Source organism: Nycticebus coucang, chromosome 10 (assembly GCF_027406575.1).
Source record: "Nycticebus coucang isolate mNycCou1 chromosome 10, mNycCou1.pri, whole genome shotgun sequence".
Lineage (NCBI taxonomy): Eukaryota > Metazoa > Chordata > Mammalia > Primates > Lorisidae > Nycticebus > Nycticebus coucang.
The window spans coordinates 111,377,061-111,390,823 of NC_069789.1; the positions used below are offsets into that span (position 1 = coordinate 111,377,061).

General features: G+C 47.9%; 1 protein-coding gene across 1 annotated transcript; it reads right to left on the reverse strand.

Annotated features, from left to right (window-relative positions):
- Positions 1–2,885: 2,885 nt before the first annotated feature.
- Positions 2,886–12,122, reverse strand: DPRX (divergent-paired related homeobox). The gene is made up of 3 exons (XM_053606124.1): positions 12,095–12,122; positions 4,489–4,643; positions 2,886–3,281 (listed from the first exon to the last, which is right to left on the reverse strand). The coding sequence occupies exons 1-3, from the start codon at positions 12,120–12,122 to the stop codon at positions 2,886–2,888; spliced, it is 579 nt and encodes a 192-aa protein (XP_053462099.1).
- Positions 12,123–13,763: the final 1,641 nt, after the last annotated feature.

Sequence of the window (13,763 nt, forward strand, 5' to 3'; positions counted from 1 at the left end):
TAAAGTTGCTGTGAGCTGTGACGGCACCAGCACTCTACCAAGGTTGACAAAGTGAGACTCTTGTCTCAAAAAAAAAAAAAAAAAGCGAGATCCGCTTGCCTCAGTCTCCCCAGCAGCTGGGACTACAGGTGCCCGCCGCAATGCCATCTGCTTATTCTATTTTTAGTAGAGACATGGTCTCGATCTTGCTCAGGCTGCTCTTGAACTCCTGACCTTACTCGATCCCCCTTTAGCCTCCCAGAGTGCCAGGATTACAGGCATAAGCCACTGTACCTAGCCAAGAAAATGACATTTCTTTTTTGCAGTTTTTGGCCAGGGCTGGGTTTGAACCCGCCACCTCTGGTATATGGGGCCAGCGCCCTAACCCTCTGAACCACAGGCGCCACCCAGAAAATGAAATTAAAAAAATTTTTTGACAATAATGAACTATGTAGGATGGACTTACACTGATGCCTGAGTCTTGAATGTAAATACTTGAAAAGAAATCCAGATAAAAAGGGCGCCAGGCATGATGGCTCATGCTTGTAATCTTAGCACTCTGGGAGGTCTAGGTGGGTGGATGGCTTGAGCTCAAGGGTTCAAGACGAGCTGAGCAAAAGTGAGACTCTGCCTCTAAAAATAGCCAGGCATGGTGGCGCCTGTGGCTCAGTCGGTAAGGCGCCAGCCCCATATACCGAGGGTGGCGGGTTCAGGCCCGGCCCCGGCCAAACTGCAACCAAAAAATAGCCGGGCGTTGTGGTGGGCGCCTGTAGTCCCAGCTACTCGGGAGGCTGAGGCAAGAGAATCGCTTAAGCCCAGGAGTTGGAGGTTGCTGTGAGCTGTGTGAGGCCACGGCACTCTACCGAGGGCCATAAAGTGAGACTCTGTCTCTAAAAAAAAAAAAAATAGCCAGGTATTGTGGCAAGCACCTGTAGTCCCAGCTACTTGGGAGGCTGAGGCAAGAGAATCGCTTGAGCCCAAGAGTTAGAGGTTGCTGTGAACTATGATGCTACGGCACTCTATACCAAGGGTGGCAAAATAAGACTGTCTCAAAAAAAAAAAAAGAAGAAAAAGGAAGTGGGGGATAGGTGAAATCTTTATGGGACATTACATGGTTTGATATTTATACATTGTGGAGTGATTAAATCCAACCAATTAACATAGCCATCATCTCACATATTTTTGCACGAGAGATCTATTCTTGACAGCTTTCAAGCGTACAGCACATCATTTACTATAGTCACCTTGCCATACAGCAGATCTCCAGAACTTATTCAAAGGATATGTTTTTCCTTTTTTGTGTGTACAGGGCTTTGCTATGTTGTTCAGGCCTATCTGGTCTTTTTTTGTGAGACAGAGTCTCACTATGTCCCCCTCAGTAGAGTACTGTGGTGTCCTAGCTCACAGCAACCTCAAACTCTAGGGCTTAAGCAATTCTCTTGCCTCAGCCTCCCAAATAGCTGGCACTACAGGCACCCACCACAATGCCCAGCTATTTTTTGGTCACAGTTGTCATTGTTTGGCAGGCCCTGCCTGGGCTTGAACCCACCACCTTTGGTGTATGTGGCTGGCGCCCTAGCCGCTCAGCTACAGGTGCCGAGCCATGATCTGGTCTTCTACCCCTGGGCTCAAGGCATCCTCCCACTTCTTCTCCTGGGGAGGTAGGGCTACAGGCATGAGCCACTGCCCCTGGCCATGAAAGAATTTTTAGCAGAGGAATGATGCAAAATTTCTATTTTTTTTTTTTTTTGAGACAGTCTCAAGCTATAGCCCTGGGTAGAGTGCCGTGGTGTCACAGCTCGCAGCAACCTCCAACTCCTGGGCTCAAGTGATTCTCCTGCCTCAGCCTCCCAAGTAGCTGGGACTATAGGCACCTGCTACAATGCCCGGCTATTTTTTTTTTTTTTTTGGTTGCAGCCATCATTGTTGTTTGGTGGGCCCGGGCTAGATTCGAACCCGCCAGGTCAGGTGTATGTGGCTGGCACCTTAGCCACTTGAGCCACAGGCACCAAGCTGATGCAAAATTTCTAAAGCAATAGTGGAGTTATCCTGATTACATCTGAAGAACATACCTAGGGGAAATCAAAATGAATGGAAGCTGGGCATGATGGCTTACACCTGTAATTCTACCACTCTGGGAGGCCCAGGTGGGTGGATTGCCTGAGCTTAGGGTTGAGACCAACCTGAGCTTAGGGTTGAGACCAGCCTGAGCAAGAGCAAGACGCTGTCTCTACTAAAAACAGAAAAACTGAAAACAAAAAAAAGCACTGAAAAACTAGCCAGGCATTGTGGCATATGCCTATCTGCCTGTAGTATGAACTACTGGGGAGGCTGGTGCAGGAGGGTCCCTTAAGCCCAAGAATTTTGAGGTTGCTGTGAGCTATGATGACACACCACTGCACTCTGGCCTGGGGCAAGTGAGGCTCTGTCTCAAAAAAAGAAAAAGGAAAAAAATGTAAACTACACAGTGACGACCAGGTGACCAAAAAAATAGGAAGAAAATTAACCCATCTTACTGACACTGACTAAATCTTAGCTGAACAAACAAAACATCAAAAGAAGCAGGAAAATAAAAACCCTGTTCATACTATTTATCATATATTTTTATTGAGGCTTAATTTATGTAAAATAAAATGCACAGTTCTTAGGGTTTTAATGACTGTATTCACCCAGGTTTCTCCCATCTTGAGACATGAAGCATTTTTTTAATTCTGCCCACATGAACCGCCACTAATCAGAGTTTTCCCTGCTTTCTCTCAGAACTCACTCAGATGGGATTACACAGGATGTAGCCTCCTCACGAGCCTTTCCCTTGTACCACGTGTTTCTGAACTCCACCTGTCTGTGTGGTGTCTGTCTACCACTAGGATTCTTGAAGGGGAATCATTACATGTGACCTTTTACATCTAGGGTCTCTCCCTACTTTGCAGAAGTTTACAGCCAGGCACATTAGAAGGGAAGCAGGGGGCACCAACCTGGGATTCTACAATGGGATATAGGCAGTAAATGTTGGGGTCTTGACAGCAGCCAAAATGGACTATTCTGTGACCAAGGAAGACATCTGCAGGGTCCTTAACACTGGGGTAGAGGCTCAGTTGGTATGAGGGTGCCTGGGAATCTGCATAAACACGGGCTATTGGATAGTTGTCGCTGGGAGTTCTGGGTTGTGTGTCCGTATCTTCTTGGGAGGGACTGGTCTTGACTCCACTCTCGGGTACTGGCTGCTGTTGAGCTTGAGGTTGTTGCTGAAGGTCCTTGCATTTTGCTTTCTTGAGTTTTGCTCTTTGGTTCTTGAACCAAACCTGAAGTGTGAAGAGAGGAAAGCTATGGGTCATATGGGTTGATGAGAAGGGTCAGAATAGTTTTCTTTCTTTCTTTTTTTTTTTTGTAGAGACAGAGTCTCACTTTATGGCCCTCGGTAGAGTGCCATGGCCTCACACAGCTCACAGCAACCTCCAACTCCTGGGCTTAAGCGATTCTCTTGCCTCAGCCTCCCGAGTAGCTGGGACTACAGGCGCCCGCCACAACGCCCGGCTATTTTTTGGTTGCAGTTTGGCCGGGGCCGGGTTTGAACCCGCCACCCTCGATATATGGGGCCGGCGCCTTACCGACTGAGCCACAGGCACCACCCAGAATAGTTTTCTTTCTAATCAATACAGATTCTATGTAAGAAGAGTTACCTCCTCTACACCTTGGCCATTTAAAGCAGTTTGTGGGACCCTCTCCCAATCTATTAGGAAGGAGCAGAAATGAGAGATTGTGGGGTGGCACCTGTGGCTCAAAGGAGTAAGGTGCCGGTCCCATAAGCCGGAGGTGGCAGGTTCAAAACCCAGCCCCGGCCCAAAAAGAAAGAAAAGAAATGAGATTGTGGGGACAGAAACAGGTAGAGACCAGAAAACCCAAAGCAGGGATGGAGAACAAAGGGGTCTGTCCCAGGGGATGGTTTAGGGCTGAGGTCAGCAGACAGAGGCTCCTGGGACAAATCTGACCCATCTGATTTTGTGCATTTTTAAGTGGTTGCAAAAAACAAAACAGGATAAGAATACTGTATTATGATGTGAATGTTTAATGAATGTGAAGTTCATGTCCATAAAGTTTTATGGGAGCAAAGATAAATGCCATTTGTTTACATATCGTCTGTGGCTGCTTCTGCAGTGTGCTGGGAGACTTGAATAAATAGTTGTGAGAGGGCGGCGCCTGTGGCTCAAAGGGATAGGGCGCCAGTCCCATATGCTGGAGGTGCGGCCAAAAACCACACACACACACAAAAAAAATAGTTGTGAGAAAGATGGCTTGACCCACAAAGCCTGAGGTTCTTTATCTCTGAAAAAGTTTCTTCATCCTTGCTGTAGGGGTTCGGAAAAAAGACTCCGGGGTATGGGTAAGAGAGTCCAGTGTTGGGGGTCCTGAGGATTGGCGTGGCATCAAACTCAGGAATTAAGCTGGAGGGTCTGTGGGTTAGGGTGGCCCAGGAAGGCACCTGGGTGGGATGGGGCATGATTGCCACACCTGCAGTGCTGTTGGATGGATGTCTATTTCGGAGGCCATCTCTTTCTGAAGGCTGGGGTTTGGGTACGGGTTCTTATCATACAAGACTTTCAAAGCTGCCAATTGCTTCTCAGTGAACATGGTTCGTCTCCTGTGTGAATGCATCTCGTGGTTGCCTGGTAAAGGGGGAAAAGACAGACATGGGATGTGATAACAATTTAGTTCTCAAAATTCTCAAAGCCAGCTCGGCGTCTGTAGCTCAGTGCTTAGCACACTGGCCACATACAAGGAGGCTTGTGGGTTTGAACCCAGCCCAATGACAATTGGAACAATGACAAAAAAAATAGCTAGGTGTTGTGGGGGGCTCCGGTAGTCCCAGCTACTCAGGAGGCTAAGGCAAGAGAATCGCTTGAGTCCATGAGTTTGAGGTTGCTGTGAGCTGTGACACCACAGTACTCTACTAAGGGTGACATACTGAGACTCTGCCAAAAAAAAAAAATTTTTTTTTTAGACAGTGGCACCTGTGGCTCACTGGGTAGTGTGCTGGCCCCATAGACCGAGGGTGTCAGGTTTGAACCCGGCTCCGGCCAAACTGCAACAACAAAAAAATAGCCAGGCGTTGTGGTGGGCGCCTGTAGTCCCAGCTACTTGGGAGGCTGAGGCAAGAGAATCGCCTAAGCCCAGGAGCTGGATTTTGCTGTGAGCTAGGACGCCACAACACTCTACCGAGGGTGACAGAATAAGACCGTCTCTTAAAAAAAAAAAATTAGGGCGTTACCTGTGGCTCAGTGAGTAGGACGCCAGCTCCATATACCGAGGGTGGCAGGTTCAAACCTGGCCCCAGCCAAACCACAACCAAAAAATACCCGGGCGCTGTGGCAGGTGCCTGTAGTCCCAGCTACTTGGGAGGCTGAGGCAAGAGAATTGCCTAAGCCTGGGAGTTGGAGGTTGCTGTGAGCTGAGATGCAACGGCACTCTACCGAGGGCCATAAAGTGAGACTCTGTCTCTATAAAAAAAAAAAAAAAAACCCTCAAAGCCTAGCAATGACTGAGGTATTCAGGGTTTTTTTTTAGTTTTATTGAGACAGAGTCTCGCTTTTGGGGGATTGGGGGACAGAGTCTCACTTTGTCACCCTTGGTAGGGTGCCATTGCATCACAGCTCACAGTAACCACAGACTATTGGGCTCAACTGATCCTTCTGCCTCAGTTTTTCTACTGTGTTCTTTTTTTTTTTTTTTTTGGCCGGGGCTGGGTTTGAACCTGCCACCTCTGGCATATGGGACCGGCGCCCTACTCCTTGAGCCACAGGTGCGGCCCTGCCTCAGTTTTTCTACTTTTATTTTTTATTTTATTTTATGTTTTTGAGACAGAGCCCCAAGCTGCTGTCCTGGGTAGAGTGCTGTGCCTTCACAGCTCACAGCAACCTCAAAATCCTGGGCTTAAGTGATTCTCCTGCCGCCTCCTCCCAAGTACCTGGGACTACAGTTCCCCACCACAACCACAACACCCAGCTATTTTTAGAGACTAGGTCTTGCTCTGGCTCAGCTGGTCTCAAACCTGTGAGCTCAGGCAATCCACCCGCCTTGGTCTCCCTTAAGTGCTGGGATTACAGGTGTGAGCCAGTGTGCCTGGCCTGAATACTTTTATTTATTATTTTTTGAGACTGAGTCTCAGTATGTCACCCTTGGTGAGTGCCGTGGCGTCACACAGCTCACAGCAACCTCCAACTCCTGGGCTTAGGAGATTCTCTTGCCTCAGCCTCCCAAGTAGCTGGGCCTACAGGTGCCTGCCACAACGCCCAGCTATTTTTTGTTGCTGTTTGACCAGGGCTGGGTTTGAACCCACCACCCTCGGTATATGGGGCCGGTGCCCTACTCACTGAGCCACAGGTGCTGCCCACCTGGCTATTTTTTGTTGCAATTGTCATTCTTGGTTACTTGGCCTGGGCCATGTTCAAACCCGCCAACTTTGGTGTATGTGGCTAGCGCCATAACCACTGTCCTACGGGCGCCAAGCCCTGAATATTTTTCTTTTCTTTTCTTTTTGCAGTTTTTGGCCTAGGCTGGGTTTGAACCCGGCACCTCTGGTATATGGGGCCAGTGCCCTACTCCTTGAGCCACAGGCACTGCCTATATTTTTCTTAATTTACAAAATTGTTGTAAATTTTTTTGAGGGTGGACGTGGTGGCTCATAACTGTAGTCCTAGCACTGTAGGAGGCAGAGGTGGGTGAATTGCCTGAACTCAGGAGTTTAAGACCAGCCTGAGCAAGAGATTACTAAGACTTCGTCTCTACTAAAAATAGAAAGGCTAGCCGGGCATTGTGGCAGGTGCCTATAGTCCCAGCACTTTGGAGGTTGAAGCAAGAGAATCCCTTTGCCCAAGAGTTTGAGGTTGCTGTGAGCTGTGACGGCACAGCTCTCTACTGAGGGCGACATAATGAGACTCTGTCTCAAAAAAAACAAAAAAAAAAAATCAAATCCTTTACATGTCATTTCACCTAAAGTTTCAGTTTCCAAGAACTTATCAGGCTGTATGAGAGATTTTGGGGACTTAGATGAGAAACGCAAAACATTAAAACCATGAGAGGGGCAGTGCCTGTGGCTCAGCGGGTAGGGTGCCGGTCCCATATGCCGGAGGTGGCGGGTTCAAACCCAGCCCCGGCCAAATTAAAAAAAAAAAAAAAAAAAAAAAAACCATGAGAGGAGGCTTGGCGCCTGTGGCTCAAGCAGCTTAGGTGCCAGCCACATACACCTGAGCTGATGGGTTCGAATCCAGCCCAGTGACGGTTGCAACCAAAAAATAGCCGGGTGTTGTGGCGGGCACCTGTAGTCCCAGCTACTTGGGAAGCCAAGGCAGGAGAATCGCTTGAGCCCAGGAGTTGGAGGTTGCTGTGAGCTCTGATGCCACAGCACTCCACCCAGGGTCACAGCTTGAGGCTCTGTCTCAAAAAATAAAATAAAAATAAACCATGAGGACAATTCCAGAGATCATCTTTGTGATCCCTGAATAATTGAAGAATTTTTTTTTTTTGGAGACAGTCACAGCTCAAAATCCTGGGCTTAAGCAAATTCTCTTGCCTCAGCCTCCCAAGTAGCTGGAACTTCAGGCATCCGCCACAACACCCAGCTATTTTTTGTTTCATTGCTGTTTGTTTTTTTTTTTTTAAGCTGGCCCAGGCCAGATTCAAACCCACCAGCTCTGGTGTATGTGGCTGGCGCCCTAGCTGCTGAGCTACAGGCGCCAAATTATAATTGAAGAATTTTGACATTAGGCATGAAATGAGCAAATGGTGATAGAAAACACATGGATCATTAGACTACATCATCGCCAAGAAATACTGCTCAGAGACTCCACAAGGGAGTGAAGAAGACAGATAATAAATCAGGAGGAAATACTTGCAATGTGTACAAGCCACAAAGTCATCTTAGCCATGATATTCAAAAGAAACTGCAACTTTGTTTTTGAGTCAATAAGAAAAAGGCAAGCATCTGTAAAAGAAAATGTTACGCACTGCCTGTTTCACCATTAAGAAGTAACATTTCATGTAGTTCTTTGTAGAGAAAGAATAGTCATGTTTGGGGTGGCGCCTGTGGCTCAAAAGAGTAGGGTGCTGGCCCCATATGCTGGAGGTGGTGGCTTCAAACCCAGCCCTGGCCAAAAATTGCAAAAAAACAAAAAGAATAGTCATGTTTGGCTTCTGCGATTATGAGAGATACAAGGTACAACATATAAGATAAGAAACATTAATTGGTATCATATTGAGTATTACTTTTTTTTTTTGAGACAGTCTCACTATGTCACCCTTGGTAGCATGCCGTGGCGTCACATCTCACAGCAACCTCAAACTCTTGGGCTTAAAGGATTCTCTTGCCTCAACCTCCCAATTTTATTTTATTTTATTTTATTCTTTTTTTGAGACAGAGACGCACTGTGTTGCCCTCAGAGTGCCGTGGCGTCACAGTTCATAGCAACTTCAAACTCTTGGGTCTAAATGATTCTCTTGCCTCAGCCACCCAGTAACTGGGACTACAGGCAACTGCCACAATGCCCAGCGATTTTTTGGTTGTAGTTGTTTGGTAGGCCTGGGCTCAGTTCGAACCCACCAGCTCCAGTGTATGTGGCTGGCACCTTACCCACTGAGCGACAGGCGCCAAGCCTCTCTTATAAATTTTCTTTTTTCTTTTTTTTTTTTTTTGTAGAGACAGAGTCTCACTTTATGGCCCTTGGTAGAGTGCCGTGGCCTCACACAGCTCACAGCAACCTCCAACTCCTGGGCTGAAGCGATTCTCTTGCCTCAGCCTCCCGAGTAGCTGGGACTACAGGCGCCCGCCACAACACCTGGCTATTTTTCGGTTGCAGTTTGGCTGGGGCCGGGTTTGAACCCGCCACCCTCAGTATATGGGGCCGGCGCCCTACCAACTGAGCCACAGGCGCCGCCCTAAATTTTCTTTTTTTCTCTTGTTTGAGGCAGAGTTTTGGGAAGAAAGAACTGTATTAAAATCGTAACGGACGGGCGGCGCCTGTGGCTCAGTGAGTAGGGCGCCAGACCCATATGCCGAAGGTGGCGGGTTCAAACCCAGCCCCGGCCAAACTGCAACAAAAAAATAGCCGGACGTTGTGGTGCGCGCCTGTAGTCCCAGCTGCTCGGGAGGCTGAGGCAAGAGAATCGCTTAAGCCCAAGAGTTAGAGGTTGCTGTGAGCTGTGTGATGCCATGGCATTCTACCCGAGGGCGGTACAGTGAGACTCTGTCTCTACAAAAAAAAAAAAAAATCGTAACGGACTTGGCACCCATGCCCAGTGGTTAGGGAGTCGGCCACATACACCGGAGCTGGTGGGTTCGAATCCAGGCAGGCCTGCAAAATAACAATGACAACTACAACGAAATAATGGCCAGGCATTGTGGCGGGCACCTGTAGTCCCAGCTACTTGGGAGGCTGAGGCCAGAGAATCCCTTCAGCCCAAGAGTTTGAGGTTGCTGTGAGTTGTGATGCTATGGCACTCTACTGAGGGCAACATTGTGAGACTCTGTCTCAAAAATAAATAAATACAAAAATAGGAATGGGGGGCGGCGCCTATGGCTCAAGGAGTAGGGCGCCGGTCCCATATGCCAGAGGCGGTGGGTTCAAACCCAGCCCCGGCCAAAAACCAAAAAAAAAAAATAGGAATGGAACAGACAAACTACTTCAGTGGATAAAAGCTTTGATATTTTGTGTTTTAATCATAAGGGGGGTTATTTGCTAAAATAAATAAAAATATAAACAAACAAACATTTTTAGAAAGGCTTGGCTCCTGTAGCTTAGCAGCTAGGGCGCTAGCCACATACACCAGAGCTGGCAGGTTCAAATCCAGCCCAGGCCTGCCAAACAACAATGACAACCACAACCAAAAAATCGCTGGGCGTTGTGGTAGGCGCCTGTAGTCCCAGCTACTTGGGAGGCTGAGGCAAGAGAATCCGTTAAGCCTAAGAGTTTGAGGTTGCTGTGAGTTGTGATGCCACGGCACTCTACTGGGCAATATAGTGAGACTGTCTCAAAAAAAGATAAAAAAGACGTGGTACCTGTAGCTCAGAGGCTGTGGCGCCAGCCACACACACCGGATATGGTGGGTTCGAATCCAGCCTGGGCCTGCCAAACAATGACAACTACAACCAAAAAATCACTGGGTGTTGTGGTGGGAACCTGTAGTCCCCACTACTTGGGAGACTGAGGCAAGAAAATCCCTTAAGCCTAAGAGTTTGAGGTTGCTATGGGCTATAACGCCACAGCACTCTACTAAGGGAGACATAGTAAGACTCTGTCTCAAAAAAAAAAAAAATGTGTAGAGGTGGCACCTATGGCTCAGAGCGCTGGCCCCATATACCAAGGGTCACCGGTTCAAACCTGGCCCTGGCCAAACTGCAGCAAAAAAATAGATGGGTGTTGGGTGGCACCTGTGGCTCAAAGGGGTAGGACGCCAGCCCCATATGCCGGAGGTTTCGGGTTCAAACCCAGCCCTGGCCAAAAAAAACTGCCAAAAAAAAAAAGCTGGGTGTTGTGGCAGGCACCTATAGTCCCAGCTACTCAGGAGGCAGAGGCTAGAGAATAGCCTAAGCCCAAGAGCTGGAGATTGCTGTGAGCTGTGATGCCACCGCACTCTACCGAGGGTGACAAAGTAAGACTGTCTCTAAAAAACAATGTGTAGACAATTTTTGGCAACCTCTGTATATATCATGAGAATGTTACGATATATATCAGGTTTTTTTTTTTGAGACAGAGTCTCACTATGTTGCCCTTGGTAGAGTGCCGTTGTGTCACAGCTCATAGCAACCTCCAACTCTTGGGCTCAAGCGATTCTTTTGCATCAGCCTCCTGAGTAGCTAGGACTACAGGCGCCCGCAGGAACGCCTGGCTATTTTTTTTTTTTTTTTTTTGCATTTTGTTTTTGGCCTGGGCTGGGTTTGAACCCGCCGCCTCTGGCATATGGGGCCAGTGCCCTACTCCTCTGAGCCACAGGCGCTGCCCCTGGCTATGTTTTTTTGTTGCAGTTGTTTAACTGGCCTGGGCTGGGTTGGAACCCGCCACCTTCAGTGCATGTAGCTGGCACTGTAACCACTGTGCTACGGGCGCCAAGCCTAGATATATATCAGTTTTATGCTCTCATAGTTCACATCGTATTTCTCTTTGTTTTTGTTGTTACTAGATTTGAATGTAATAATCCTATATTTTGCAAATATTAGGATTTATTTCAATTTATTTCTCCTTCCTCCATGTGGCAGGTACGAATGGAGAAATCGAGGCACGGGAATGTTCGGTGATCCTAGGTTCTACTTGCTTGGCACAATCAGCAAAAGAAACACCTACTTATCACTATAGGAGCTTATAGTTGAACTGGGCTCCAGCATGAACAACCGGAAGTCCTAGGAAGACTTACTACCTGTGATGTGCCCTCAGACTGAGCTTTTTGTCTCCTTTTAACAACTTCACCTGTAAAATGAGACTAACTAACCATATGACTTCAAAAGACTTGGATCATTGAATCAGATCACACCTGAAAATGGTTTGACAGAAACCCTGGAATCTAGTAGATATTCAGTGGCATGATGAGATTTCCAGCTCAAGGCCTAGATTCTCTGACGTAGTCATCAGAATAGGAATCGGAGTCTCCTTTGTTCAAGAGCAAGCTTCCAGGATCAGAGGAATTATGACACAGTAAGACTTTGGGTTTCCTGGCTTGGTGCCCGTAGCACAATGGTTATGGCACCAGCCACATACACCGAGGCTGGCAGGTTCGAACCTGGCCTGGGCCAGCTGAACAACTATGACAACTGCAACCAAAAATAGACAGGTGTTGTGATGGGCACCTGTAGTCCCAAGTACTTGGAAGGCTGAGGCAAGAGAATCGCTTAAGCCCAAGAGTTTGAGGTTGTTGTGAGCTGCGATGCTACGACACTCTACTGAGGGCGACATAGACTCTTGTCTCAAAAAAAAAAAAGACTTTGGGTTTCCCTGTGGGGCTTTGCTGTCCAATAACAGCACCCATGTGGGTGAAGTGTGGGCATCCCCTGGTTTTCTGCCTGACTTCCCTGGGGCAGCTCCTCTTGACTTCCTTAGTTCTTTGCTTCAGTTCTCTCAACCCTCTGGCTTACCTTTCGGAAGCTCCTCCGTGCCTGCCATCTTCTGATCCAGATGTGCTCCTCTGATCAGACCTAGGGATGAGAACTACCAAAAACAGTATCTGGACTTAAATAGATCCTGGGATGACCACACCCAAGCTCCACCTTCTCCACCTCTCTCCCTCCAGTTCTCTAATCTTTTTTTTTTTTGTAGAGACAGAGTTTCACTTTATGGCCCTGGGTAGAGTGCCGTGGCATCACACAGCTCACAGCAACCTCCAACTCCTGGGCTTAAGCGATTCACTTGCCTCAGCCTCCCAAGCAGCTGGGACTACAGGTGCCCGCCACAACGCCCGGCTATTTTTTTGTTGTTGTTGCAGTTCGGCCGGGGCCGGGTTTGAACCCGCCACCCTCGGTATATGGGGCCGGCGCCCTCCTCACCGAGCCACAGGTGCCGCCCTAGTTCTCTAATCTGATTGCTGAGCCCTCTTGAACCCCTGGATTTCTCCCAGGTCTGTCATTTGTGCACTATTTATTGAGCACCTTACTACTCAAAGCAGACTCCACAAACCAGCCCCATTGGCACCTGGGAGCTTGTTAAAATGCAGAATTTTTGTTTCACTGCAGAGCTACTAAGTCTGAATATGAATTTTAACAAGAGACCAAGTGCATCTATCTTAGCATTTAGGGTGCACCAGGGTCACCTAGAGGGTGCTTAACAAGCTTCCAGGTTTTGATGTTCTGTAAGGTGACTGGGAATGTAATTGTCGATAATAAAATCTGGCCTTATGCTCTCAGGTAGCTTGCAGGTAACTTATTCTATATTCATTAGCAGCTAGTATGTGCCTGGCATTTTTCTAAGCTCCTGCAGAGGCCGATTTATTTAATTGACTCAACAATCTTCACAATTTATCGAAGAGGAGATTGATTTTTTTTTTTTTTTTTGAGACAGAGTCTCACTTTGTCACCCTTGGTAGAGTGCTGTGGCATCATAGCTTACAGCAACCTCAAACTCTTGGGCTCAAGTGATTCTCTTGCCTCAGCCTCCCGAGTAGCGGAAACTACAGGCACCCTCCACAATGCCTAGCTATTTTTAGAGATGGGATCTCGCTGTTGCTCAGGCTGGTCTCAGAACCTGTAGTTCAGGGCAGTCCACCCACCTTGGCCTCCCAGAGTGCTAGGATTACAGGTATGAGCCACCATGCCTGGCCGGGAGATTGACTTTTTTATGAAAGTTGAGTTTAATTGATTTTGCCAGTGTCCCATAGCTAGTAAGTGAAAGGGTTGTATATTATTTTTTCTTACTTTTAAAATAAGCTCAGGTTCCTTGATCTTATATTCCACAGTCCTAGGCATATGATCTTGCACTAGCCAGTTCTAGTTTTAACAATAAGGTGTTATTGCCCCCAAATCCAGGTAGAAGAGCCAGAGACCCCACAAGTAACCAGACAATAACTGAAGAGGATAGTTGGCAATAAAAGCAGCAAACATGGGCGGCGCCTGTGGCTCAGTGAGTAGGGCGCCGGCCCCATATGCCGAGAGTGGCGGGTTCAAACCCAGCCCCGGCAAACTGCAACCAAAAAATAGCCGGGCGTTGTGGCGGGCGCCTGTAGTCCCAGCTACTCGGGAGGCTGAGGCAAGAGAATCGCGTAAGCCCAAGAGTTGGAGGTTGCTGTGAGCTGTGTGAGGCCACGGCACTCTA